The sequence below is a fragment of the Sus scrofa genome, chromosome 15 (genome assembly GCF_054392235.1).
Source record: "Sus scrofa isolate SSC_HxYL_T2T_F1_AM1 chromosome 15, Sscrofa_HxYL_maternal_Yorkshire_Landrace_v2.0, whole genome shotgun sequence".
In the NCBI taxonomy this organism is placed as follows: domain Eukaryota; kingdom Metazoa; phylum Chordata; class Mammalia; order Artiodactyla; family Suidae; genus Sus; species Sus scrofa.
The window spans coordinates 82,925,437-82,950,612 of record NC_139397.1 but is presented as its reverse complement, the minus strand read 5'-3'; the positions used below and the strand labels follow the sequence as shown (position 1 = coordinate 82,950,612).

Below are 25,176 nucleotides of genomic sequence, written 5' to 3'. Positions count from 1 at the left end.
GGAGACAAAACAAAAGACATACTCTAGGCAAACTGTAGCTCCTAAGTTAAAAAGCAATCATTGCTGAAAGGCAGCCAAGACACCAATGTCCTCGTTGACCTCATATTCAAAGTTAGGTGCTTAGGAGGCAGAAAACAAGGTTTCCACCCAGAGCCTGCACAAATGCATAAAGAGACACGACTATAGCCAGCAGCCGCACAGCGGCATCCACACCACAGCTGTTATACACCATACTTTGGAGAAACCATACTCATATGGGTTAACACTTAACTATACCCCGACGGCAAACTTTATCCAAGAAAGCACGGTGACCCTCAGTGACTTCCCGTGCTTTTCACTATGCCTTGTGCAGGGCCACGTTGCTACAAGATCGCAGAGTGAAGCAAATCCAGCCATCGTGGCACTTCATGTGGAAGATGAAGAATAAATCTAACCAAATTTTTATGACCACTTCTATTAAGCCCTTTTAAGTGCAAAATTAAGTAACATAAAAAATGTCAAGCTTTCTTATCTCGAAGGACAGAGGTGCAGCGCCTTGGTCCTGGATCATGACCCCTTCCAGCTGGGCTTGGAGCTCCCCTAGCATTCACGCGTCCTTTTTCTTCAGGCATTGATTGGGCAGAGGGAAGAGGTTTGCCAACATGAAAAGTGGTTTCCTCCATGGCAAGAGACATGCTACACTTCCTCACGACTCTTTGAAAAAAATATGTTTTTTCCTCTCTGTATTTAACCAGACAGATGCCACTTTTCACACATTTCTACTAGGCACAACTCCATCCAGGGGAAACAGGGAAATGTATTAAAAAGATAAGGCTGTGAACACAGGTCTAGAGAGGGGAATGTGTTTCAGGGCTCTGTAATGAGAACACCAAGTGTACTGCACGCCTCAGCTTGCTCCATAAATGAATTCACTTTGAATCACTAAATAGAAGAGGGAAGCATTTTTTTTCCTTCCCCAAATGAGAGCTGATGGGAGAGGAAACATCGAGGGTGAAGTGAACCACCAATTTTAAAAGACCATCTCCTACCTGCTCTCAAATATAGTAAGGAAATCGAAGTCATAAAGCGACTTACAGGCTGCGATACTCTTCTGCTTAAACGACATTATGTTCCGAGAGTTATCTTTTATCGAACTGTAAAAAATGGAAATTTTGTTCTCTATTTCCATACAACTGTTTTTTGGGGGGTAAATTGTTGATCCTACTTAAGCAGAATGAAAAGGCTTATAATAAAGACGATGCCTATATGAATGTTCCTGTAGGAAATATACGACAGACATTCCTTATGGTATCTAGTCCAGAAATGATTAGAGTTTCTAAGTCTGACTTTCAGGAAGAATTATACATAAGAAATAGAGCGGAGGTTAGGAAATCCCTCAAATTACAAGCCCCTTCCAAGCAGAAACAGTTAAAAACTGTATTAGTCTGTTTCAAGAAAGCACCTTTGTGACATTGGGAAAGTTTACTTCTTAGAACTGAAAGGCTAATGCTAATTTTCTCACACTTAATAGCCAGAAGCCCCAGCATTTTCCTCCACAGACGGAGGATGCTCAAGAGTGACAGTAACCACTGTTCTGTATTGAGTGTCCCTATTCAAGCCTCTTCATGTGCATTCTCTCCTTTATTCCCCACAGAAAATTCCCTAGGAGGTAGATCTTTTTTGTCTGCATTTTTCTAGGAGGAGACTTTTCTTTTGAGACATTCTGTTTTCATTTGGCAAGTAAATGAAACATGGGTTTTAGGCATAGGTGTTGGGAGGACTTTATGAAACTAAAGTTGGTACTGAGAGGAAACTAATGTGCTTTAACAAGTTTCATTTTTTTCTATTATTTTCTAGTTTAGGCCTGCAGAACCTCATTTTACCTCTGATGGGAATAGCTTCTACAAGATCATCAGCAATGAAGAGGGCTACAAACACATTTGTCATTTCCAAACAGACAAGAGTGTGAGTATTTTTTACATAATTTATTTTGGGGTTGGTCTTTTTTTGAAACTAACTTGCAGTGTAAATCATTTGATAAGGTCGATCAATGTGTACAAATAACCAGACTAATTCAAATTCTTCAGTGGTATCTGGAGCGAGGTGGGATGGGGTGGGGAGAGCCAAGGAAAAGATTATCTGAATTCCTGATATAAATGATTCAATCCTCCCTTTAACTTTCATCAGAGAGCGAGTCTAATAAACCTCTTTTTTTAAAAAAACCCTATCAGAATTGCACATTTATTACAAAAGGAGCCTGGGAGGTCATTGGGATAGAAGCTCTTACCAGTGATTACCTGTAAGTATTCTAATAATCACTAAGACATCAATGCATTTGTTGTAATCACGCCCTCCTCTGCCCAGAAATAGGGAAAAATCTTCTACAAATGAAGAGTAGTTAATTTGGAATGTATTCAGTACATCTTTCTTTTTAACATACGGAAGCCTTAATGATTTTCACATATGCTTAGCAGATTTGATACCCTGCCACCAAGCAACTCTACCTCTTGCTCTTACCTGCTTTACATTAGAGGAGCTGCAGCCTCTTTTTCTTAAAAGTCTTGGAACACCACATTCAGGGCATTTTGTTAAATTTCAACTGATGCCGAATTTTTGGAAGGCTTGGAGAGGTTATTTTATCTGTCCATGTCTCAGCTTCACTCTTTGGAAAATGGAAAGCTTTGCAGAGGCCGTCCACCACCACACATGAGTCGATGGGATGGGAAGTGTTATTTTTCATTAGGCATTTTTATAATTCTTTATTGGCTTTACCACGGAGGAGTTTTGCCATTGCTCAAAGCAGTTTTTTTTTTCTTTTTACGGCTGTACCTGCAGCATATGGAAGTCCCCGGGCTAGGGGTAGAATTGGAGCGGCAGCTGCCGGCCTATGCCACTGCCACAGCAATGCTGGATTTGAGCCCCATCTGTGACCTATGCAGCAGCTTGTGGCAACGCCAGATCTTAAACCTACTGAGTGAGGCCAAGGATCAAATCCTCATCCTCATGGACACTCTGTCAGATCCTTAACCTGATGAGCTACGAAGGGAACTCCATCATAGCAGTTTTTGAAGGTCCTCTTTCATAGTGGCTCAGCCACTCAAGAAGATGGGGCTCCTGCCACTGTGTAGTTTGTGTTATGAAACAGAAAATGTGGAACATGGTGTAGATAAGTAGGATCTCAACGTCAGGCTAGTTTTCCCATCATATTTTTCTTTTTTTTTAAATTATTTTATGAAATATCTTTATTGGCATTCCCTTATTATTTTTTTTTGTCTTTTTGGCATTTTTTGGGCCGCTCCCACGGCATATGGAGGTTCCCAGGCTAGGGGTCTAATCAGAGCTGTAGCCACCAGCCTATGCCAGAGCCACAGCAACGCAGGATCCGAGCCGCGTCTGCAACCTACACCACAGCTCACGGCAACGCCGGATCGTTAACCCACTGAGCAAGGGCAGGGATCGAACCCGCAACCTCGTGGTTCCTAGTCGGATTCGTTAACCACTGCGCCACGAAGGAACTCCCCCATCATATTTTTCTGAAAGAAGTCTTTGAATTTTTACTTGTCACCTTAATTAATGGAGCAATTCCAGTACTCAGGTATTTGTCTTTTGAAAAAAAAAAAAAACCCCGTATGTAGAGATGATGGGGAAAGGTGGCTTCTGAGGATGAGGGGGAGGGAAGAATGATAAAAGAAGGGCAAGCACTAATGCACATGTCCTCGTATGAACACTAATGCCTGCTGCTGAGGTAAACGACGTGTACTTGACTTTTCTTAAAAACATCATTGATGTATATTTCATTTATTTTCTTCCCAGGTACTACATTAGTAATGAACATAAAGGAATGCCAGGAGGAAGAAATCTCTATAGGTAAAAGTTCTTATCAAGTGGTTGACTTGAGCTTTTAGCTGAAGAGCAATTTCTGGCTCTTATGCTTTTTATTTTTGTATTAATTATTTTGCCTGGTCCTAATATGTTAAACTGGAATTACTCTCAAATGCTTTTATTCCTCTATAAACCAACCCACACATCCACAAAAGCCAATGACTATTAGATGCCTTCATGATATTTCTAAACAATGGGAGGTTTGAAGTTATTGTGAATTAATTCATGCATTTATTTCACATTTCAAAAGTTTTTGAGTATTGCTTAGGCATTCTGATATTTTTAAAACTGGAATATGGCATTGTTCAATTCCTTCTTTCATTTATCCTTTCATCAGGTACTGAATTTACACCATTGGTTTTACAGGATCCAGCTTAATGACTACACAAAAGTGACGTGCCTTAGCTGTGAGCTGAATCCAGAAAGGTGTCAGTACTATTCTGCATCATTTAGTAACAAGGCAAAATACTATCAGCTGAGATGTTTTGGTAAGTCTGAACTGAGGACAGAGGGAGAGGGGGGGTGTACTCTCAACATCCCTCTCAAGCAGCTTGCCCCACCTCACTCCCCTCTTGGGACCTTCTCACCAGCCCCCTGGCTCATGTCTCCATTCCTGAAGCCTCCCTTTGCCTGTCCAGTTTGGAAAATAGTCTTTCTGCCTCCTCAGTTCTCTCCTATTGAATCTGAGTTCCTGAAATCAGTCCTCTTCCCTTCACTCTCATTTAAATGTTGAGTTAACCACCTTTTCCTTGCCTTCTTAACCAAGCGGCTTGCTTTAGACTGAAAGTACACACACCTCAGAGCTTATATGTGACAGAGGCCCTTCATCCTCATATATACAAACGTTGTGCAGTTTTGTTTGTTTTTTCTTTTCAGGGCTGCACCTGGGGCATGTAGAAGTTCCCAGGCCAGGAGTCAAATTGGAGCTGCAGCTGCTGGCCAACACCACAGCCACAGCAACAGCAGATCCTTCACCCACTGAGTGAGGCCAGGGATCAAACCCACAACTTCATGGATACTAGTCAGGTTCATTACTGCTGAGCCATAGCAGGAACTCCCATATTGTGCATATTTTTAATGCAAATTACAGTTGTACATACTTACTCCTTTAAATGGGAAAAATGTATGTGGGTGGTGCCTGCCTGTCACTCAGCCTGCTCACAGCTTTATTGTCTGTGGTTATTGTTATGATTGTTTTCTTTATTATAAATGAAAAAATCCAGAGCAGGAGAGGCACAAGTCACACAGCTGATAACACACAGTGGGATTCACACACAGGCTTCTGCCATTAAGTACTGTGCTAGATTACTTCTCAAAGTGAGAGAAAGAATCTGGATATTCTGAAAAGAACTGTCCGTCACCAAAAAGAGCTCCAGATCAGTTATCTGAACCTTTCTTTACTGGCACATTTTCTTTAATATCACATTATTCCTCATAGTTCTTTACGATAGCTCTTTCCAGTCACCATTTCCCAGATGTGTGTTCTATATGCATTGGGGACTGTGCTCAAGTTTTGTATTCATGACCTTGTTTGATCCTTATAAGAAAATTCTGTAATGTAGATGTTATTATCGTCAGTTCACATGTGAGGAGATTGAAGCATAGACCTGTCTTAGGTCACAAAGCAGGAAAGTTGGGAATTCAAACCCAGGTCCATATAATGCCTCCACTGTGGTTCTGATCAAATGTAAAAATTAATATGATGAAACAAATACATCAAAATTAAAGACCTCATAAAATAGCTTTTTCCATACATTACCTTCTACTCTGCAGCTACCACAGTTGGGATAAATAGTGAAGATCTAAGCGTGTGAGAAAAACACTTTTGCATGCCAGGAAGGAATGGCTTATCCAAGTCAGGCACAGTGCAGATGTGCCGCCTGGCCCAGGACTTGGCGGTGGGGGCAGCAGCAGAGGAAAATCTGCCCCTTGTGTGGGGGTTGTGATGGGGGTGAGTTTGGGAGACGGACTCTGGAGCTCTGCTCTAAAGAGGCAGGGCCTGGGAACTGGTGCAGTCCTTGCTGGACCAAGGAGTTAGATTAGGGAAAGATAGCGGCTCCCCATTGGCTTAGTTCACAGATGGAGAAGTTGGGCTCTGGCATAATAATGGGCACAGGGCAACCAGCAGGACCAGAGGTGCAGTTTCTGCTTCATTCTCCAGAGCTCTGTGCCTTTGCTATAATACTTGTCACACTCAAATTGCCCTCATTTTAAAGAAAGGGAAAATCAGCTAACACTTAGTAAGCCTTTTATCCACTGTGATATTTATGCTATCAAAGTTAAATGGTAACATGTTATTTTTGCAAATTATGTTATCTTCTTAAAAAAAAAACTAAAATATATTTTTCTCTGATTATGTTAACAGGCCCTGGTCTGCCCCTCTATACTCTGCATAGCAGTAGCAGTGATAAAGGTATTTTTTTCATACGTCACTCTTCATCTGCTTTTTAGGAAGGTGTGTGTGACTAGGAACAACTTATACTTAGCACAATGGGATTTGCTTTGGCTTTAGAGTGTCTTGACAATGCCTTGAACACAAGGTTTATAACCCAAAGTATGAATAGTCCCATCAGTGAATTGCCCATTTGTTCATTATTGCTTTTCACAATCCAAATTCTTCATGTTGTAACATAACTGCCATCTCAATTATTTGTTTAGAACTAAGAGTCCTGGAAGACAATTCAGCTTTGGATAAAATGCTGCAGGATGTCCAGATGCCCTCAAAAAAACTGGACGTCATTAATTTGCATGGCACAAGTAAGTTAAATTTTTCTTGGAACATAACTTTACATGGAAACACCAGTAAAACTAAATGTAATGATCTAACAGTATGTATTTTATGCTATACATAAATCTAACGCAGGTTATTTTTCCATGAAATGTTCTGTCACAAGAACTACTCACTTTACATTTTTTTAATTTAAAAATATAGTACCATTCTATGTAAAATGTATTCTGTTAAAAAAAATATTTGGAGAAAATGCACACTATTGTTAGCTCAGTTTCATCACATTAGTAATTCTGTTCTACTATTAAATATTAACTGTGTTTTTAACTTGATATCTTTTTTTATTTGTTTTTTATTTAAGTATAGTTGATATACAATGTTGTGCCAATTTCTTTCTTTCTTTCTTTCTTTTTTTTTTTTTTTTTTTTTGTCTTTTGGCCTTTTCTAGAGCGGCTTCCCTCGGCATATGGAGGTTCCCAGGCTGGGGGTCTAGTCAGAGCTGTAGCCACCGGCCTATGCCAGAGCCACAGCAACGCGGGATCCAAGCCGCATCTGCCACACACACCACAGCTCACGGCAATGCCAGATCCTTAACCCACTGAGCAAGGCCAGGGATCAAACCCGCAACCTCATGGTTCCTAGTCGAATTCATTAACCACTGCGCCACAACAGGAACTCCATGTTGTGCCAATTTCTGTATGGCACAAGTGAACTTAATGATATCTTAATACATTTTACCTTTAACAAAAAGGATTGGAAAATAATTTGTATAAAAAATTTTGGGTTGGCTGTAAAGTGTTAAAACTTCAATCTCAGGACAAGAATCTTGAATTTTCCCTAACTTCCTCCCTGTGATAGTTAGCCTGGTCGCTTGGCCAGGTGGCCTGGTCATGGATTATGTTTAGGGACCACTAAAAACAAGGAGTTTCTTTATGCAGAGAATCTTATAGTTTGTTTGTTTTTATTTGTTTGTTTTGCCACACCCAAAGCATGCAGAAGTTCCCTGGTCAGGGATCTAACCCTTACCACCAGCAGCAACCTGCAGCAACCCAAACCACTGCAGTGTTGATGTTCGATCCTTAACCCACTGGGCCACAAGGGAACTCTTGTTTGCTTGTTTTTTCCATTAGGGGCTAACAGCTTATAGGGGAGGGGGAAAATCTATCAGGATTGATTTGTTTAAGATTATCTTCTAAATATAGGATAATAATGGAAAAAAATCAGCTCATCTAACTGTAAATGGCAGGAAAAGCATGGAGAGTGGAGGGTACTTCTGAAGAACAGCTTAGAGTAGGGCTCCTGAAACTGAAGGTGCTTATGTGTCACCAAGACCTTATTAATATGCACATTCTAAGCCAGCAGGTCAGGGTGGGTTTAGGGTTTTGAGTTTGTGATAAGCTCCTCCATGATTGATGCCAGTGCTGTTGGCCTCTAACTCAGGCTTGACTGGCAAGGACTTAGAGTTCTGGAGAGCTAACTGGACCACGTGGTGCAGAAGGCATGGCATACTAAGATGCGACATTCTATTTCAGTTGGAAAACAGTGGGGAGTCTCTGAGGGTTTACGGTCAGGGAAACCACGGATTGGATGGATAACCTGATAGGGAATGAAGCATGGAGCTGCAAGAATGGAAGGGTCCAGTAGGGAGATGGTTGTAACCATTCAAACTCCTGGAAAGGCGGGTCTGAGGGGAAGTCAGGGAGGAGAGAGGAGAGCAGAGGGCAGTGGGACTGGGGATTGGAAAGAACCCCCTGCCCCCCAAACAAAAGACTGCATCTTCTAAAAGGTGGAACAAAAGCAATTACAGTCACCTAGTGCTGATCCAAACAAAGGAGAGCTCAAGTGGTGGGTTTAAAACATCACAATCAAATGACAGCTTGACATTCTACTGAAATATAATAGGCTAAAATTTTTGTTCTCAGAGTTCCCATCGTGGCTTAGTGGAAATGAATCTGACTAGCATCAGTGAGGATGCAGGTTCAATCCCTGGCCTTGCTCAGTGGGTTAAGGATCTGGCATTGCTGTGAGCTGTGGTGTAGGTCAAAGACACAGCTCAGATCCTGCATTGCTGTGGCGTAGGTCAGCAGCTGCAGCTCTGATTTGAGCCTGGGAACCTCCATATGCCATGGGTGCAGTCCTAAAAAAAGAGACGAAAAAAATTTTGCTCCTATAAGCACATTTAATCAGCAGGTATAAAATAACCAGCAAAATACAAATTGAAGAAAAATCTGTCTATATAAAGATTTTATTCCTAAATCTTTCTCCTTTCCTCAATTGAAATAGTTGCAATAACAAGTCTGTTCTCCAAGTCCATGATTTTCTTTTCTGTGGAAAGGTTCCTTTGTGCCATGTATTAGATTCCAGATATAAGTGATGTTATATGGTATTTGTCTTTCTTTTTCTGACTTACTTCACTCAGGATGAGAGTCTCTAGTTCCATCCATGTTGCTGCAAATGGCATTATTTTGTTCTTTTTTATGGCTGAGTAGTATTCCATTGTGTATATATACCACATCTTCCTGATCCAACCATCTATCAGTGGACATTTAGGTTGATTCCACGTCTTGGCTATTGTGAACAGTGCTGCAATGAATGTATGGGTGCATGTATCTTTTTCCATGAAAGTTTTGTCTGGATATATGCCCAAGAGTGGGATTGCTGGGTCATATGGTAGTTCTATGTATAGTTTTCTAAGATACCTCCATACCGTTCTCCATAGTGGTTGTACCAGCTTATATTCCCACCAACAGTGCAGGAATGTTCCCTTTTCTCCACACCCCCTCCAGCATTTGTTACTTGTAGACTTATTAATGATGGCCATTCTGACTGGTGTGAGGTGGTATCTCATGGTAGTTTTGATTTGCTTCAAAATGTTTATTTGGAGAAATGTTTATTCAGGTCCTTTGCCCATCTTTCATTTGGGTTGTTGGCTTTTTTGCTGTTGAGTTGTATAAGTTGTTTGTATATTCTAGAGCTTAAGCTCTTGTCAGTTGCATCATTTGAAACTATTTTCTACCATTCTGTATGTTATCTTTTTGTTTTCTTTTTGGTTTCCTTTGCTGTGCAAAAGCTTGTCAGTTTGATTAGGTCCCATTGGTTTATTTTTGCTTTTATTTCTGTTGCTTTAGGAGACTGACCTGAGAAAATATTTGTAAGGTTGATGTCAGAGAATGTTTTGCCTATGTTCTCTTCCAGGAGAATAGACTTGTGGTTGCCAAGGGGAAAGGGGAGGGAGTGGGAGGGACTGGGAACTTGGGGTAAATAGATGCACAATGTTGCCTTTGGGATGGATCAGCAATGGGATCCTGCTGTGTAGCACTGGGAGCTCTGTCTAGTCACTTATGATGGAACACGTAATGTGAGAAAAAAGAATGTACACACGTGTGTGTAACTGGGTCACCGTGCTGTACAGCAGAAAAAATACATATATAAATAAATGATAAAAAAAGATTTTTCCCCAATTTAAAAAAAAAAGAAAGAAAGAATTGCGATAAACAAAAACGAAAGATAAGTATAAGGAAGAAGCAGCTCTAGGAATAAATTTTTTTTTTCCCTGCAGCTTAAATCTACTGAAGCTGGAAATATTTTTAAGTATGAAACAACTCTCTCTCTCCTTCTCTTAAAGATTAGTCTAACTAATTAGCCTGAATTTAGGACCAAAGATAACCAAGTTATTATTTAGGGACCAGTTTTATTAAACTCATCTTAAATCAAGCTCGGAGAATTCAAAGACCTGCACAAGATCTTACAGCATACTAACCGTTTGCTCCATGCAAAGCTGATTTCCTTCTGTGAAACACAGAGCTGAAAAGAGGAACTCAGCTTTACGGTCTGGGATGGTAGTAAGAATTATAAAAATGTTATTAAATCCGAATTTTAAGATAGAGTTGGGGCCAACTGAAAATCCTAACTATCTTCAAGGAAATTCAAGAAGAGGAAAACATTTTGGAGGCAAACTTAGAACATAAGCCATAAACAAACTAGACAAGTAGATCAGATGCCAAAGAACCGAATCCTAAAAACAAAACATTAGCAACTCTAAGATGCATTTTTATTTTACTAGGCACCACAGTATTTAATAGATACATTAGAAACAAATTTATTTTAGCCTTAAACTGATAATTTAACCTGAAAGAGAATGTTTTTATATCTGAAAAACATACCTTATCAAATCGGTTCATTTTCTTTTTCTATTCTAATTTAACAAATTGCTAAACTCTACATATTATCACGGACAGAGCTAAGGGACCAAAATCCATGTGTTAATAATTGTTCTTAAGTCACTAATTACTCTTTCTCTTTGTTTAGAATTTTGGTATCAGATGATCTTGCCTCCTCATTTTGATAAGTCCAAGAAATATCCTCTGCTAATAGAAGTGTAAGTATTCAAGATAAGGGAATGATTTAGAAGATAACTATTGTACATGTTTTGCCCAGTGCAGGTTACTGCAAAATAGAGCCAAATCTCTTCCCGAATCACTGTGAGGCAGTTCTAATATTTCTTCTTCTATTTTGCAATCACAGATCCAAACCTGTGTTTTCTACCATCTTTCTAAGGAAGAAGATAAACACTTTTCTTCTGTCATAAGGGCATATGAATTTTATTTTGATTTTTTTCCCCCTGAACTCCAAAGGCATTCCAAATGGATTTGCAAGTCCCCATTTTCATCCTTGCCTTTTGGACATTTAATAAGCAAGAGATGAGTATCAACAGTCTTTACTGTTTCCTTATCCCCAAACTTGCCCCAGGATCTCCCTTTGGTAGCTTTTAATTTATTCCAATATCAGGCTTCTCTTTCTCTAGTTCCTGAAATATTACTGCTTGCTGTTTTCCAGTCCCTTTTTTGGGGGAAGAGGAGATGTGACACAGGAAAATATTCATTAGAATTCAAGCGTTTTTAAGTTCTAGAGAAAGTTCTGAAATCACTGTCTTTGATCAGTAAATATGAGCTCACGAGAAGCCTAAATATGGAGCCTTTGTAAAATATTTTTGATAATTATTAGGAATACATTTTACTTCAGTCTTTCCAAAATTGCCCTGACTTCACACATAATGCCATGTTGCTGCTCTTCCTGTCTCAGCTTGCCTCATTTCCTTTATTCAAAACAAAATAAAACAAACCAATAGATGTGCTGGGTGCCTGCTGCATACCAGGTAATTTGTCTTATTTAGTCCACAGGGCAGGCTGATATGGTGAGTTCTTTTGGGACCTTGATATAGAAACTCAGGAACAACATTTTTCTATTGGGAGGAGATGGGTGGGGTTGAGGTGGGGAGGCTTGGGGGAGGAGGGGTGGTATAGGTACTAGAATCAGACACAGCCTTGTTCCACTGTACTTACAGTTGACATAAACAAAATATAAAAACGAGAAGAAAGAGAAAGGTATTTTAAATTTCTGGGTGTGCGGTTTGTTTTCATTAACCCTACTGTAATCAAATTTTGACTGTAGTAACATTCACTTACCTTGGGCTTCAGACCCAGCACTAAAAAAATGTTCCTTTACCTTTAGCAAAGAGTGATATTTTTATCTTCTTGGACTCCTCAGTAAGTAGTGACTAGACCCCTGCCCCCCACCTTGTTAGGAAAGTTGAAAAAAAATATGGTAAATTCAGTGCTCATTTCCTTTTTTTTTTTTTTTTTTTTTTGTCTTTTTGCCATTTCTTGGGCTGCTTCCACAACTTATGGAGGTTCTCAGGCTAGGGGTCAAATCAGAGCTGTAGCCACTGGCCTACACCACAGCCACTGCAACACAGGATCTGAGCCTCGTCTGCAACCTACACCAGAGCTCACAGCAACGCTGGATCCTTAATCCACTGAGCGAGGCCAGGGATCGAACCAGCAACCACATGGTTCCTAGTCGGTTTGTTAACCACTGAACCATGATGGGAACTCCATTGCCCCTTTCTTTTCTGTGATTTTCCTCTTCATGTTCTTAGATGTCTGAATCTTTGCTTTATATTTTTAAAAATACTGTTTAATCTTAGGGTGTTAGTAACTTGATACATAACTAATATTAAGGGAAGCTATTATTCTACCAAAATCTATTTTTTGCATGAGATTTAATTTTTTATTTTAAAATTTTTATTTAATTTTTTAGCAAAGCTTCTGGTATTTATTTTGCTTTGTGCTTCTTCTCTTTTTACTGTTTTTATTGAGTGAAAGATCCTTTAAATTCTATAGTGCTTTACAGTTTTTAAAAGTTTCACATACAAGATTTCATATAATCCCATAATAATTTTTCCCTACCACCCCATCTTGTACCCCCTTTCCCTCTCCCCACTGGTAACTACTAGTTTGTTCTCTATATTTGTGTTATTCTATCAAATTTAATATCATTGAAAGGACCAAGGCATTTCATATGTTAAAAAATATTTACTTGCTGGAGAAATTCATGAATGTGTCCTTTTAAAAGTCAGAGTGTTAAAATACCCAGCTTAAAATTAAAGGAATACAATATTGTGTTAAACCTAATGTTCTTTTGATTTCCACCCCTAAGGAAAGGGGGTGAAATGTGTTCAAGCAAGATTTGTCTAATCCTATGGAGGGGAGAGTGAGCAGATGAGTAGGAGAGATGGGCTAGAGAGGAAAGAGTTACTGGAGAAGATCTGGGTCCGGGAATCCTATAGATGGTGCAGAGATACCATATTTTCACAAGCTTCTACAAGCTATAGGGAATTTCTCTTGAATTAACAAATGGAAATAAGAGGGCTTAATGGAGATGGTACATACAGTTGTGTATGGATAGGTTGTAACCTGTGAAGATTGCTACTATGAGAGAGTTAAAATCGTTAATAAATAGAACACTGAACAATATACCTGTTTTCCAATACAGACTCTTCCTTTCTCCTTTGAATTTTAAGGAAGGACTTTTGTTACTTTGGCCCATCACACAGTGATTTGTGGAGCCTTAGTGAGCAAGCACTGTGCTGGGTACTGGGGGAAAGTCCTTAGAGGAGTTCCAACTAAGGAAACTTGTAGTCTAGGGTCGTTGCTAAGCAGAGATGGAAAGACATATTCAAAACTTCATTTATTGTCATTATTTTTTCATAATGCAACTCCCATATCCCAACTATTATTTACTTGTTGATTTCCAAGATATATACGATTTAGAAAGTGTTGGCCTGTGAAGTTGGTATTTGATATCAGTCTTCAAGATAAAACTGATGGGCAGCTTTGGAGGAGACACATAGCTATTAGAGTCAAGTCGCCAAGTTTTTGATGATCCATTGCGGACACCCTGGTGGCTGGCTGACAGGATTTCAGGCTCATGAACAGGAAAGACACACACTTCTTGTCCTCAGGGGACAGAAATGCAAGCACTCCTCATTTGATTTAGGCAAAGTACAAAGGCTAACTATTGGGAATTTTTCACAGGTATGCAGGCCCTTGTAGTCAAAAAGTAGACACTGTCTTCAGACTCAGCTGGGCTACTTACCTTGCAAGTACAGAGAACATTATAGTAGCTAGCTTTGATGGCAGAGGAAGTGGTTACCAAGGAGATAAGATCATGCACGCAATCAACAGAAGACTGGGAACATTTGAAGTTGAAGATCAAATTGAAGCAACCAGGTGAGTGACTAAGTGATGAATTCAAAGGTAATTTGATTGTTTTTTCTCCCTCCGTATTTTAAAGTTGTGAAGTGTAAAGAATTTAAAGTGTCCTGGAATGAATTTATAATTTTTCATCTGTGGGCCGGATTTTTAGTGAAGGTATCATGTTTAGACTTAAAAAGGGAGTGTCAGAGCACTACCACCTTCAAGGAATAGAGACTCAGAATTGATCAAACACATGACCAAACTGAGGGATAAATGGACCCCTGAGTAAACATATAACTAAACAAAGAAACCATCCCTACAGTCAAGGATGAGAGGGGTTCAGTGTACATTTACATTGGAGGAGGCTGAGGCTTTGTGGTTCTAGAAGTGGCTCCTACGTTCTGCTGAGTGTGGGTTACTCCCCAACTTTGGGACAATTATGGGGCACAACCACTGTCACTCACAATTAGAAGGGCTTTGTTAGGGATGAATCACACCTTGTGCTCTTCAGTAATGGGGCAATACATAGATGTGATCTGGCTCATTCATAATCATGAATGGTGGTTACGCTGGAATGCACATGTAACATGGGTGGTATTTTACACACATGATCATTTAGGCTACACATCAACCTAAGGTATAAAATACCTTATATTTCAGGTAAAGAAATGGAGTCTCCCAGGCTAGGTAATTTGCCAGGACTGGTCAGAATTTGAACCCAGGTCCTACTCTAACTCACATTCAATTGCTTTCAACTAATAAATGGGAAATGTAGTCTTTGAGTTTCTCTACCAACTTCCTGTATGTCTGGAAACCTTAAGTGAATCATTAGAAATAATGGCTATGTAATCATAAACTAAGAAATGGAGAAAAATTGTGAATGATTAAATGGATGGAGGAAAATGCCTTTCAAAAAAAAATGAATAACCAAAGAGAAGAGAAGAATTTATTAAGTATACCTAAGTCTGTTACACCAAAGTTGATGATTAGCTATTTTCCCTAAGGATTAAAAAAGAGAGAGAGAGGAGTTCCCGTCGTGGCGCAGTGGTTAAGGAATCCGACTAGGAACCATGAGGTTGCGGGTTCGGTCCCTGCCCTTGCTCAGTGGGTTAACGATCCGGCGTTGCCGTGAGCTGTGGTGTAGGTTGCAGACGCGGCTCGGATCCCGCGTTGCTGTGGCTCTGGTGTAGGCCGGTGGCTACAGCTCCAATTGGACCCCTAGCCTGGGAACCTCCATATGCCGTGGGAGCGGCCCAAGAAATAGCAACAACAACAACAACAAAAAGACAAAAGACAAAAAAAAGAGAGAGAGAGAGAGAGAGAGGTTTAGGTAAGAGAGAGGATAAGTTGGTTCAGGAGTGAGGCTGTGATATTTTACGGATACATTTCTATTTATCCAGGTTGGTCCTCTGTGAGAGAGGACATGGTTTCCTGGGCCTAAAATTACAAAATCCACAATATACAACTCCATTTAAAAAGTAATGAGTAGTTGCTTTTCACTAACTAAAAAGAACTGTACACAACAACACAGATAAATCTTACAGATTGTTGAATGAAAGAAGCCAGGCACAAAAACATATATTCTCCACTACCCAATTTATTATTGCTACAAATTCCGGTGAAATTTTTATAGAGTCTAATAAAAGGAAAACATTTCTTTTTTTTCCTTTGTGCAAAGGGAAAAATGACCCAGAGGCTTCTGGGTGGTAGTAAAGCCCTGGATCTTGGTTCAAGATATGCACAGTCTGTAAAAGTTTATCACCTTGTACCCTCACGATCTGGTGCGCATTTCTGTACATACATGCCCTAAGTTTAAAAGGCTTACATGGACAAGATAGTGGAAAATTACTTAAATTTAATTTTTTTTCTAATACTGCTTAACTCAGGGAAGCCTAAGACATATGTCATCAAGATTCTTGGAGTTCCCATCGTTAGTGAAAACCCATCCGACTGTTAACCCTTTTTAGTTAGTGGAAACCCATCTGACTGGTATCCATGAGGACACAGGTTCGAGCTCTGGCCTTGCTCAGTGGGTTAAGGATTCTGAGTTGCCATGAGCTGCGGTGTAGTTTGCAGATGCAGCTTAGATCTGGTGTTGCTGTGGCTGTGCTGTAGGACAGCAGGCTACGCTCTAATTCAACCCCCTAGCCTGGGATCCTCCATATACCGCAGATGTGGCCCTAAAAAAAAGAAAAGAAAAGAAAAGAAAACACAAAGATTCTTAAAGTTACATAGAGGTCAATGCAAGGGTCCCCCACCTCTCCCAAAAATACAAAATTATGAGCCCCATTGGGTAGATTTTTTTTAAAATAAATAAATTACCTTTTGATGTAAGGCTAAAATGAAGAACTGGGTGCATAAAACATTTTTCTCCTTTCTTTACCTGGATTCCAATCCTGAACACAATTTAGTGACAGAAAGACTTCATAATCCATCAAAGAAAAATTGCTTCTTATTTAATAGTGCTGTGCTAACTAATTAACACCCATGGTAAGAAGGGATATATTTAGAGAATGGTGTTTAAGTTCTCAGGTAAGGGGCCTAGAGACATTTCTAAGCCCTACCCAGATGTTCTCCACGCCCCTCTATTTCTCCATTGCAGGGGCGGCCTCTCTCAAGCTGAAAAACATCTGGAGAGATTGAAATTCAATTATGTAAAGAAAAGTGCATCTGGGCTGCAAATTTTTATATAAAGCTGTGAAAGAAACAGCCAGGATTTGTTTTCTGTGAATCATACACACACACACACACACACACACACACACACACACACACACACACCGGGTTTTTATGGACTCCAACACAAGTCAACCTGGTTCATCTGGCTCTTAAGTTAAAAATGATAGACATGGGTCTCAGGTGTTTGATGGCTAGCAGCAATTAATCTTCATTTTTAATAGAATGAAATAGAGAATAAATGGCAGGGTTTCACATTTGTGCAGTTATCTTAGTTTTCTATACACAGTGCGATACTAATTCATGGGTTTATTCCATGTGTTTTAGACAATTTTCAAAAATGGGATTTGTGGATGACAAGCGGATTGCAATTTGGGGCTGGGTGAGTAGTTTGCTTGATGACTCTGCCTGAATTCCTTAGTAAATCCTTTTGTAGGTGAATATTTGGAGGTGCAAATCATCTCTATCATTTCAGTCTAAGAAGGTCCCAGTGTCTAATCTGGGCAATGAGTTCTCCTCGGGCTTATACCTTTGTTTATTATGATCAAAGTGGGGAAAGGGAGGAAATGAGGAAAGGAGAGAAAGAGGGAAAAGAGAATGAAGGATAGAGGGAGAGAGGGAAGGAGGGAGATTTTCTTCTCATGAGTCCAAGTCAGTAAATATTGAGTGTTTATTGCTTTTATTTTTGGTCTTTGATTGGCACTATCTAGCAAATTTCCGATGCTTTCCCCCGTATACCTATCAGGAAAAATGACCGACTGGGGCTCTGAAAGTTTAGATACTGCCCATTTAAAGCCTATTTAAGCCTCCTCTACCATGCTTTCCATCTTGAAAGAGGCACGGTATATAAAAATGTGAGAAATGTGGAAACTGCTTACCATATGTCCTTAATTCCTTTACCTCCATAAAAATAACTGTTTCCATTTCTTAGTCATATGGAGGGTATGTAACCTCAATGGTCCTGGGAGCAGGAAGTGGCGTGTTCAAGTGTGGAATAGCCGTGGCACCTGTGTCAAAGTGGGAGTACTACGGTATGTGGTCATTCTTGGGGACAGAGAGATACTGAGAGTTAACTGTCACATTTCAATGTCAAACCCTTCCTTCTTGAGTTTCAGTGTTTCTACAGTACATAAGCTGATTCATCTTAGAAATATTTGACAGATACCTGTAATAAAACATTCTCACTCATTCTGCTATTGGGAAAGGCTGGATGGTAGTAAATATTATCTACATGCTTAGTTATCAGAAAATTCTGATTTCCAAATTTATTATCAACAAATTCTATTTCTCCTGATTTAAAGCATCCCCTCTGCTATACTTCTTCAGATAAACTCTTCATTATCTTCATTCCGTTTTGAGTTTGGGGCTTCACATATTAGAAGATATAAGAGATGCATGCATATCTTTCCCTTCAGATAAAGGTCAAATATAAGTAGGGCTTGGGGTGGAAAGAAGAGACTAGGGACAGGGGAATTCCTGGGGGGGGGGGTTGTTTTCACTGTCTCTAAGTAGGTGAAAGCCACCCTAGAATATCCTCTTCACCACTGAGAAAATGTTTTTCAATCATAGACATGTAAGGCTTTAATTCCCAAGCGGGAGGGAGTTAGCAGTAGAACACTAGGTAGGAGGGAGAGTCAGAGATGGGGAGAAGACAAATTATTTTCCTGTACCTCTTCTGACCCATCTCAAATCGTTTACCTAGTATCTTTAACTATCAATAATCATTAACTATTTTATGTTCTAATATGATAGTAACAATCCTGTGAAAAACCCTTCTTTAAATCCTTTCCAAGTCAAGAGAAGCCAATGTAAAAGATACATAACCATTTTTCTATTAAAAAAAATGGTGAATTTGGTTACAATTGAGCCTTCGACAGTAGATTTGTTTTCATAGAATACTTTGCTGCTTGATATTGTTTTGCTGTATGGCTTGTTTTTGGAGACCTCTGGTGGTCAATAAAATAATAGAAACAATCCCCATGAATTTGGAAATATACAACGCTAAGAGAACTACATCAAATGTATATGGACCAACCTAACACTTGGGAACTTTCTAGAATTCTTATATATTCTACGTACAAGATTGCTCAGAAATCAAATTGAAAGAGTTACGTAGGTGGTATTCAAGGCATATGTCTAAAATTTACGACAGTGACATTAAGCATTATTAAGCATTTTTAAGTAGTATTGTAGAAATTTTAGATCTTCTTTCACATAAAAACCTGGTTAGCATAATGAGAAAAGTATTATGCTCTAGGACAAAAAAAATGTGGCTGTTAAACGTAAAACATTAAACGTAAAACCTAAAGTTATTCATATTTAAATGTTAAAAGATATGAGCATTTTAGGAGAATCTTATATTTTAAAGTGTGCTTTAAAATATATTTTTTGTATTAGTGTCCTCTAGATATGAAAAATTACATAGTCTTTATTCACTTTAATCAAAATGATAAAATATCGCTATTATTCATTTTGAAGGAAAATATTTTGATTTCCATAAAAATGGCATGATCAATGCATGTGGAACAACTAACACTAGTTATCAATGCAGTTTTTATTTTTATTTATTTATTTATTTATTTTTGTCTTTTTGCCTTTTCTAGGGCTGCTCCCGCTGCATATGGAGGTTCCCAGGCTAGGGGTCTAATCAGAGCTGTTGCTGCCGGCCTACGCCAGAGCCAAGGCAACGTGGGATCCAAACCACGTCTGTGACCTACACCACAGCTCACAGCAACGCTGGATCCTTAACCCACTGAGCAAGGCCAGGGATTGAACCCACAACCTCATGGTTCCTAGTCAGATTCATTAACCACTGCGCCACAATGGGAAAGCCTATTTTTATTTTTATTTATTTATTTATTTATTTATTGTCTTTTCTAGGGCCACACCAGCGGCACCTGGAAGTTCCCAGGCTAGGGGTTTAATCAGAGCTGTAGCTGCCGGCCTGCGCCAAAGCCACAGCAACACCAGATCTGAGCCGAGTCTTCGACCTACACCACAGCTCACAGCAACACCAGATCCTTAACCCACTGAGCAAGGCTAGGGATCAAACCCACAACCTCATGGTTCCTAGTTGGATTCATTAACCACTGAGCCACGATGGGAACTCCTCAATGCAGTTTTCAATATCCAATGCCAGTCATTTGAAAAGGGTTATGAGTTCCTCGCTGGCCTAGTGGATAGGGATCCAGCATTGTTACTGTTGTGGTACAGATTTGATCCCTGGCCTGAGAACTTCCGCATACTGTGGAGTGGCCAAAAAAAAAGTTCAAAATTCAAACCAAAATAAACCATATTTTTTTAAAAAAGTGTTAGAATGTTGCTTATTTTTTAGGTGATATATTCATTTAACTAATTAATTAAATCAGTATTGAAATAATTGTACAAGTACAGTGAAATTCAAACCATTAACTTATATATGCAATGGGAACATTATTTTATAATTTATTTATTGGTCATCTTTCAAAAACAATTATGTCAGATTTTTAAAGTTATAGTGGAATGCAACCATAATACATTCTCTCCCTGATACTTTTATATATATATATATATAATGTAGATATGATATGTATATGATATATGGATTAATTTTTTAAAATTAGGGCAAAAATATATTTAATTATTTGAAACAACCAAACCAACCACTCATGGGCATGTTTTTCTGCCATATCTATAGATAAAGGAACTGAGGTCATTTTAGCAGACAGATATTAATATAATCTGTTTCATAATACTCAACAGTGATAACATCAAAATTAAGATCTGTCCATTTTGATGGAGTAGCTGAGGCGGTGTGGGGTTATACAGAAAATAAATGATAACTGAATTCTCCTTTCAGTCTGCGCCCCCAGTCATATGATTTAAGTAAACAACTAGTAATTGAGCATTACGAGGAGTTTCTAAATGAAAAAAGAATATCCTAAATTAGGGCATATGCTGGTGTCAGAACGAGGAAATTCAAGACAATTGAGAGTTTAAGTGACTTGCGAATCACAATTCTTTGAAAGGGTCAGATGATAAGAGTCGTTATCACTTAGATCATCGCATCTGACTTTTCTGCAGTGGATTATTGATTGGATTTGAGACCACCTGAATTGATATCCATCCCTCTACCCTCACGAGATGGGCTAATGGGAATGTATGGACCAGGGCTGACTACAGAAAGGCAGGAGTCTGACTATGTTCACAAGCCAAGTAAAAATGATCTGAAGGAGGTACTTCTAAGGGTAACACTACAGACTGTTGCACAAGTTAAGACATGTGAAAGCACATAAAGTAACCCAATAAAAGGGAAAAAATCTCTAATTATGAGTTAAATTTTTATTTTTCTTTTCTCCATCACAGACTCAGTGTACACAGAGCGTTACATGGGTCTTCCAACTCCAGAAGACAACCTTGACTATTACAGGGTAAGAGATGGCGAACTAGATCCAGTTTATAACCTATTTATAAGAACATTTTTAAGTGTGTCTATTCTAGAAAATATATATTTTTTTTATTTCCAACAGAATTCTTGTTAAAAGAAATAACACAGGTGGTTTAGAGATACTCCAATAGCTTCCCCTACTCTATTCTGCATAATTACAGCCTTTATCGTATGCTATATAGGTCACAATATGCATTAATTTGGAAATACAAAGCAACACCAGATAATTACTTTCATTATAAAAATTTCAGTTGAGCAAACATGTCAAATTCAACATATTCCTTTAGAGCCCAGAAGACTCTGTAAACCTTTAACTATGTATTAAAATTTCCTAGGGTATTATCATAATTAAGAGGTATGTACCAGCTTATAATGTTCTTATTCATAGCCAAATATGTACAGCTTTTCCACACAAGATTTGAGTAAAGCAGGTGAAGTGTTAAGTGCAGGAGGGCAGTACTCTGAAAAGCCCTTGAACACAAGGTACTGAATAGCATCTGATAGGCAGGTTGGTGTGCAGACGGGGCTCTAACGTCTGCAATATGGTCTGGGTGCAGTCCTCACTGGCAGCCCGTGTGCTAGTGTGGATGCCCCCTGCAAAGCCAGAGCCCTCCCTTGGCAGGTGTGCAGCTGCTGCTAGACGCATCAGCCCAAATACCAGGGACTCTTCTGGCACCTTGCTCCCCCCCCCGCCCCCCCAGAGAAACTTTCCTGATGCTGTCATATGAGTTTGAGACTTACAGATGACAAGGTAAATCATCTGAGGTTCACATTCTCCAGAGGATATTTAAAACTCTTCCCAGGCTACACCATACAGAGGTGCAAAATTAACCCCACCCGCGATGCTTCTATGGACTTTCCTGTGGACTCAACCAGGCCTAGCCCTCATTCTTTAACCAGGTGTTCAACACCCTTCTTACAATGGCTCAGTTTACCTGGACTATTCACTGTTCTCCAAATACGTCGGGGCCTTTCCCTTTTACGCTTTGTCCTCCATTTTTTCTGCCTGGAATGTCACTTCCTTTCCATTATGAACAGGTACTGCTCTCCCAGGGCACTAACATCCTCTTTTGATAGTTTCCTTGTATATCTCTTAATCCTCAGTCTATCCATTTTGGACTTGTAGTTATTTTGAATTCCCTTTTCCTCTCTGTAGTATTATTAGTTTTTCAAGGCTTTGTTCAACATTGTATTCCTTGGGTCACCCCGTAAGAAATAGGAACTTTAAAACCTCTTCTGATTTAATTTTAAAACTTTTTGAAGGGAAACATTGTCGTTAAAATTGTATGTCTCTTATTGCCTCTCTCATTCTACAGCTGGGATTTTCCTGTCAGTGGCCCAGCCAGGATGCTTCAATTTGAGAGCCTCCCTTTTGTGGTGCACCATATTTGCCTAATGGCTGAAGGGTTTTTCCAAATATCCCAAAGTACTAAAAACTCCCAAAGCATCAGAGGTGTACTGCCCAGGACTCTAATCCTGGCTCTAGAACCTGATGGATGATGAGTCAAAAGTTCATTTTAAAAATCCCACCTTGGAAAGTCTTTGAACTTAGCAGCATAAGTCAAGTCCAAACCCTGACATCTGAGGAAGTCTGAGGCACCTGTCTAACATGGTGTTTCCTCTTCAACTGGCCCTCCCCCTAGAGGATAATTCTGCCAGAGTCTTAATCTGCCATTTCAACCTGTATCTTTTTCCAGATTTTCCCATCGGCTCCACACCAAGCCCTCTCTTCTCCAACTCCACCCCCCACTGAGGTGGCCATTTTCATCTCTCCCCTTAGGTGTTCTCTGCGTGAGGTAGTCATGTAAATAGAAGTCACTTCCTACTGCCAATGGCAACACACGCACACTGGGAGCACAAAGTCACTGTCTCACTTCACTGCACAGATGGCACCCGAGGACTGTTTAATCCTTCCACGCCAGGAGTCGGGTTTTCTTGGCACAAAATTCATTGCTGGCAATGGACGCATTAAAACTGCCAGTATCAGGGAGCTAAAGGTTCCCAATGTGTTACCCAGAGGAATTATTTGGGCAGGCAATAGTTAAGGTGGGTAGGCGAAAAGTGAGGCAAATGCATTCACTGTATTGTTTCCCCCTATAAGTTGCTGCCTCAGAAAGTGGAGAACTGAATCTAAGTACCTATATTTGGTGCACAGCAGGCTTTAGAATAAAGCTGCCCTCCTTTGTTTTTTAAATGAGCCTGTGCTTTTGTCTCTGGCAGGAATATGTTCAGAGATTCTATTTTCCTCCAAGGCCCCAGCTGCCCCTCTGGACCCTTTTACTTTTTTTCCCAGGTTGTTTTTATTTCCTTTCTCCCTCTCTCTCTCCTTCTTTCCTTCCCTCCTCCTGTCCTCTTCGAGAAGACAAAGGAGACCATTCCTTTGAGGCTTTCCCTGCTCTGTGCATTTCTGTGGGTCAGAAGGAATTTTTTTGAAAATGAATCCTATTTAATCTGGCCAATTGGCTTTCTTCAGCACATCCAGGATAAGAATAAACTCAGCGGGTAATAAGCTGATCTTTGTCCGTGTTTTCAGCTATAGAATCATCGATAGCCTTTGGAAAGGAAGGTTATTTTTAATAAAACTCAAATGAGGAAAGGATTCCTTATTAGGTCATTGATGACCCAGATTTGGAAGAATTTAGAGAAACGCACATCACATTTTGTGAAATAAAACACATTTTGTGATATAAAGGTCCTACTTACTACAGGAAAGGAAATCATAGGAGCCATTTGTATATGCCAGCAGGACAGGCAGTGAAGTCATGTACAGTTGTTCAGCTGGTGCACTGCTGAAAGATTCTATACTCCGTCTACTAAGGCATGAACCTCTGGAGCTGCATCCAGCAAGAGGGATGCCTTTTCTTATTCTTACAAAGCTGCCATATAGGTTAAAGGACCCTAACTAAGGCTTGGACCCAATGCAATGACACCAGCACTGACTCCATAAGACTCTTTTTGTAGATAATCACCCATCTTCTGGCAAGTGGCAAAGCAGGAGCCCTTTTAAAGGGTCTCAAAGAAGAAGGAAGATATTCATCTCCCTTCATACCAAGGAGTTGGTCCCAGAAGCTCTAAATAGGCAGCTAAAGTGGAGGGCTGACAGTGTAGCTAATAGGCAGTGTAACTCTGTGGAAACATCTTTCTGCAGTGAGTCTCAGTCCACAGCAGACAGAAATAAGGACAGATTTTTTTGGGGGGACCACACCCACGGAAGTGGAGGTTCCCAGGCCAGGGATCCAACTCTTGCCATGGCAGTCACTGCGGTGACAATGCCAGATCCTTAGCCACAGGGGAACTCCCAGAAATTGGGACAGATTTGAGCAAAAGAATCATATAGAAAATGAGACCACCCTCACCGCCAACAGCAGTAAGTGAATAACTGCCATGTTCCCACCTGAGGAGTAGGCTCCTGACTAATTGATGACCCATCTCTATATGGTCGATCACAGATCTTCTAGTCAAATCTATAAAAAACATTAACATGTGGTAGACTTTCATTCATCCATTCAAGGTACCTGGTGTTTTAGTTGTTCAGAAGTTGATTGCCTTGTTGGTGAGACAAAACATCAGACAAAATGTTTGAAGAGAAATAAAAGTGAGTAGTAACAAAGCATGACCTTGGACATGACAAAGTGCCCCATATGTACAGAAAAGTCTGGTGATTTCCAAGTTGTGACTGTGGAGCCCCAGGAATTCGGTGCCTCCCGAGCCTGTAGGGAGGGAAGGAAAGTGACTGAGAACTTAGGGTTTCACTTTCCCCCGAGTGCTCTCAACCCAGGGGGATCCGGTTTCCTTTATTTCATTCATTTTTTTACATTCATTTATTAAGTGCTCGCTTCTATGGCCAGATACTGTTCTGAGGTCTTTACATGGATGAGTCGGTTCAGTTCTCCCTCCACTTCTCTGAGATAAGTGTCGATTATCTCCATTTTACTGACCCAGAAACT

General features: G+C 39.8%; 1 protein-coding gene across 1 annotated transcript in view; it reads left to right on the top strand.

Moving 5' to 3' along the window:
- The window catches only part of DPP4 (dipeptidyl peptidase 4), a gene marked incomplete at its 5' end in the record, with an annotated part of 81,213 nt that overhangs the window by 48,419 nt on the left and 7,618 nt on the right, over positions 1–25,176 (top strand). The window contains 11 exon segments of the mRNA NM_214257.1: positions 1,837–1,944; positions 2,211–2,278; positions 3,793–3,846; positions 4,228–4,349; positions 6,227–6,274; positions 6,520–6,618; positions 10,898–10,967; positions 13,966–14,160; positions 17,131–17,185; positions 17,735–17,834; positions 21,148–21,212. Of these exon segments, the coding sequence (NP_999422.1) occupies positions 1,837–1,944; positions 2,211–2,278; positions 3,793–3,846; positions 4,228–4,349; positions 6,227–6,274; positions 6,520–6,618; positions 10,898–10,967; positions 13,966–14,160; positions 17,131–17,185; positions 17,735–17,834; positions 21,148–21,212 (984 nt within the window).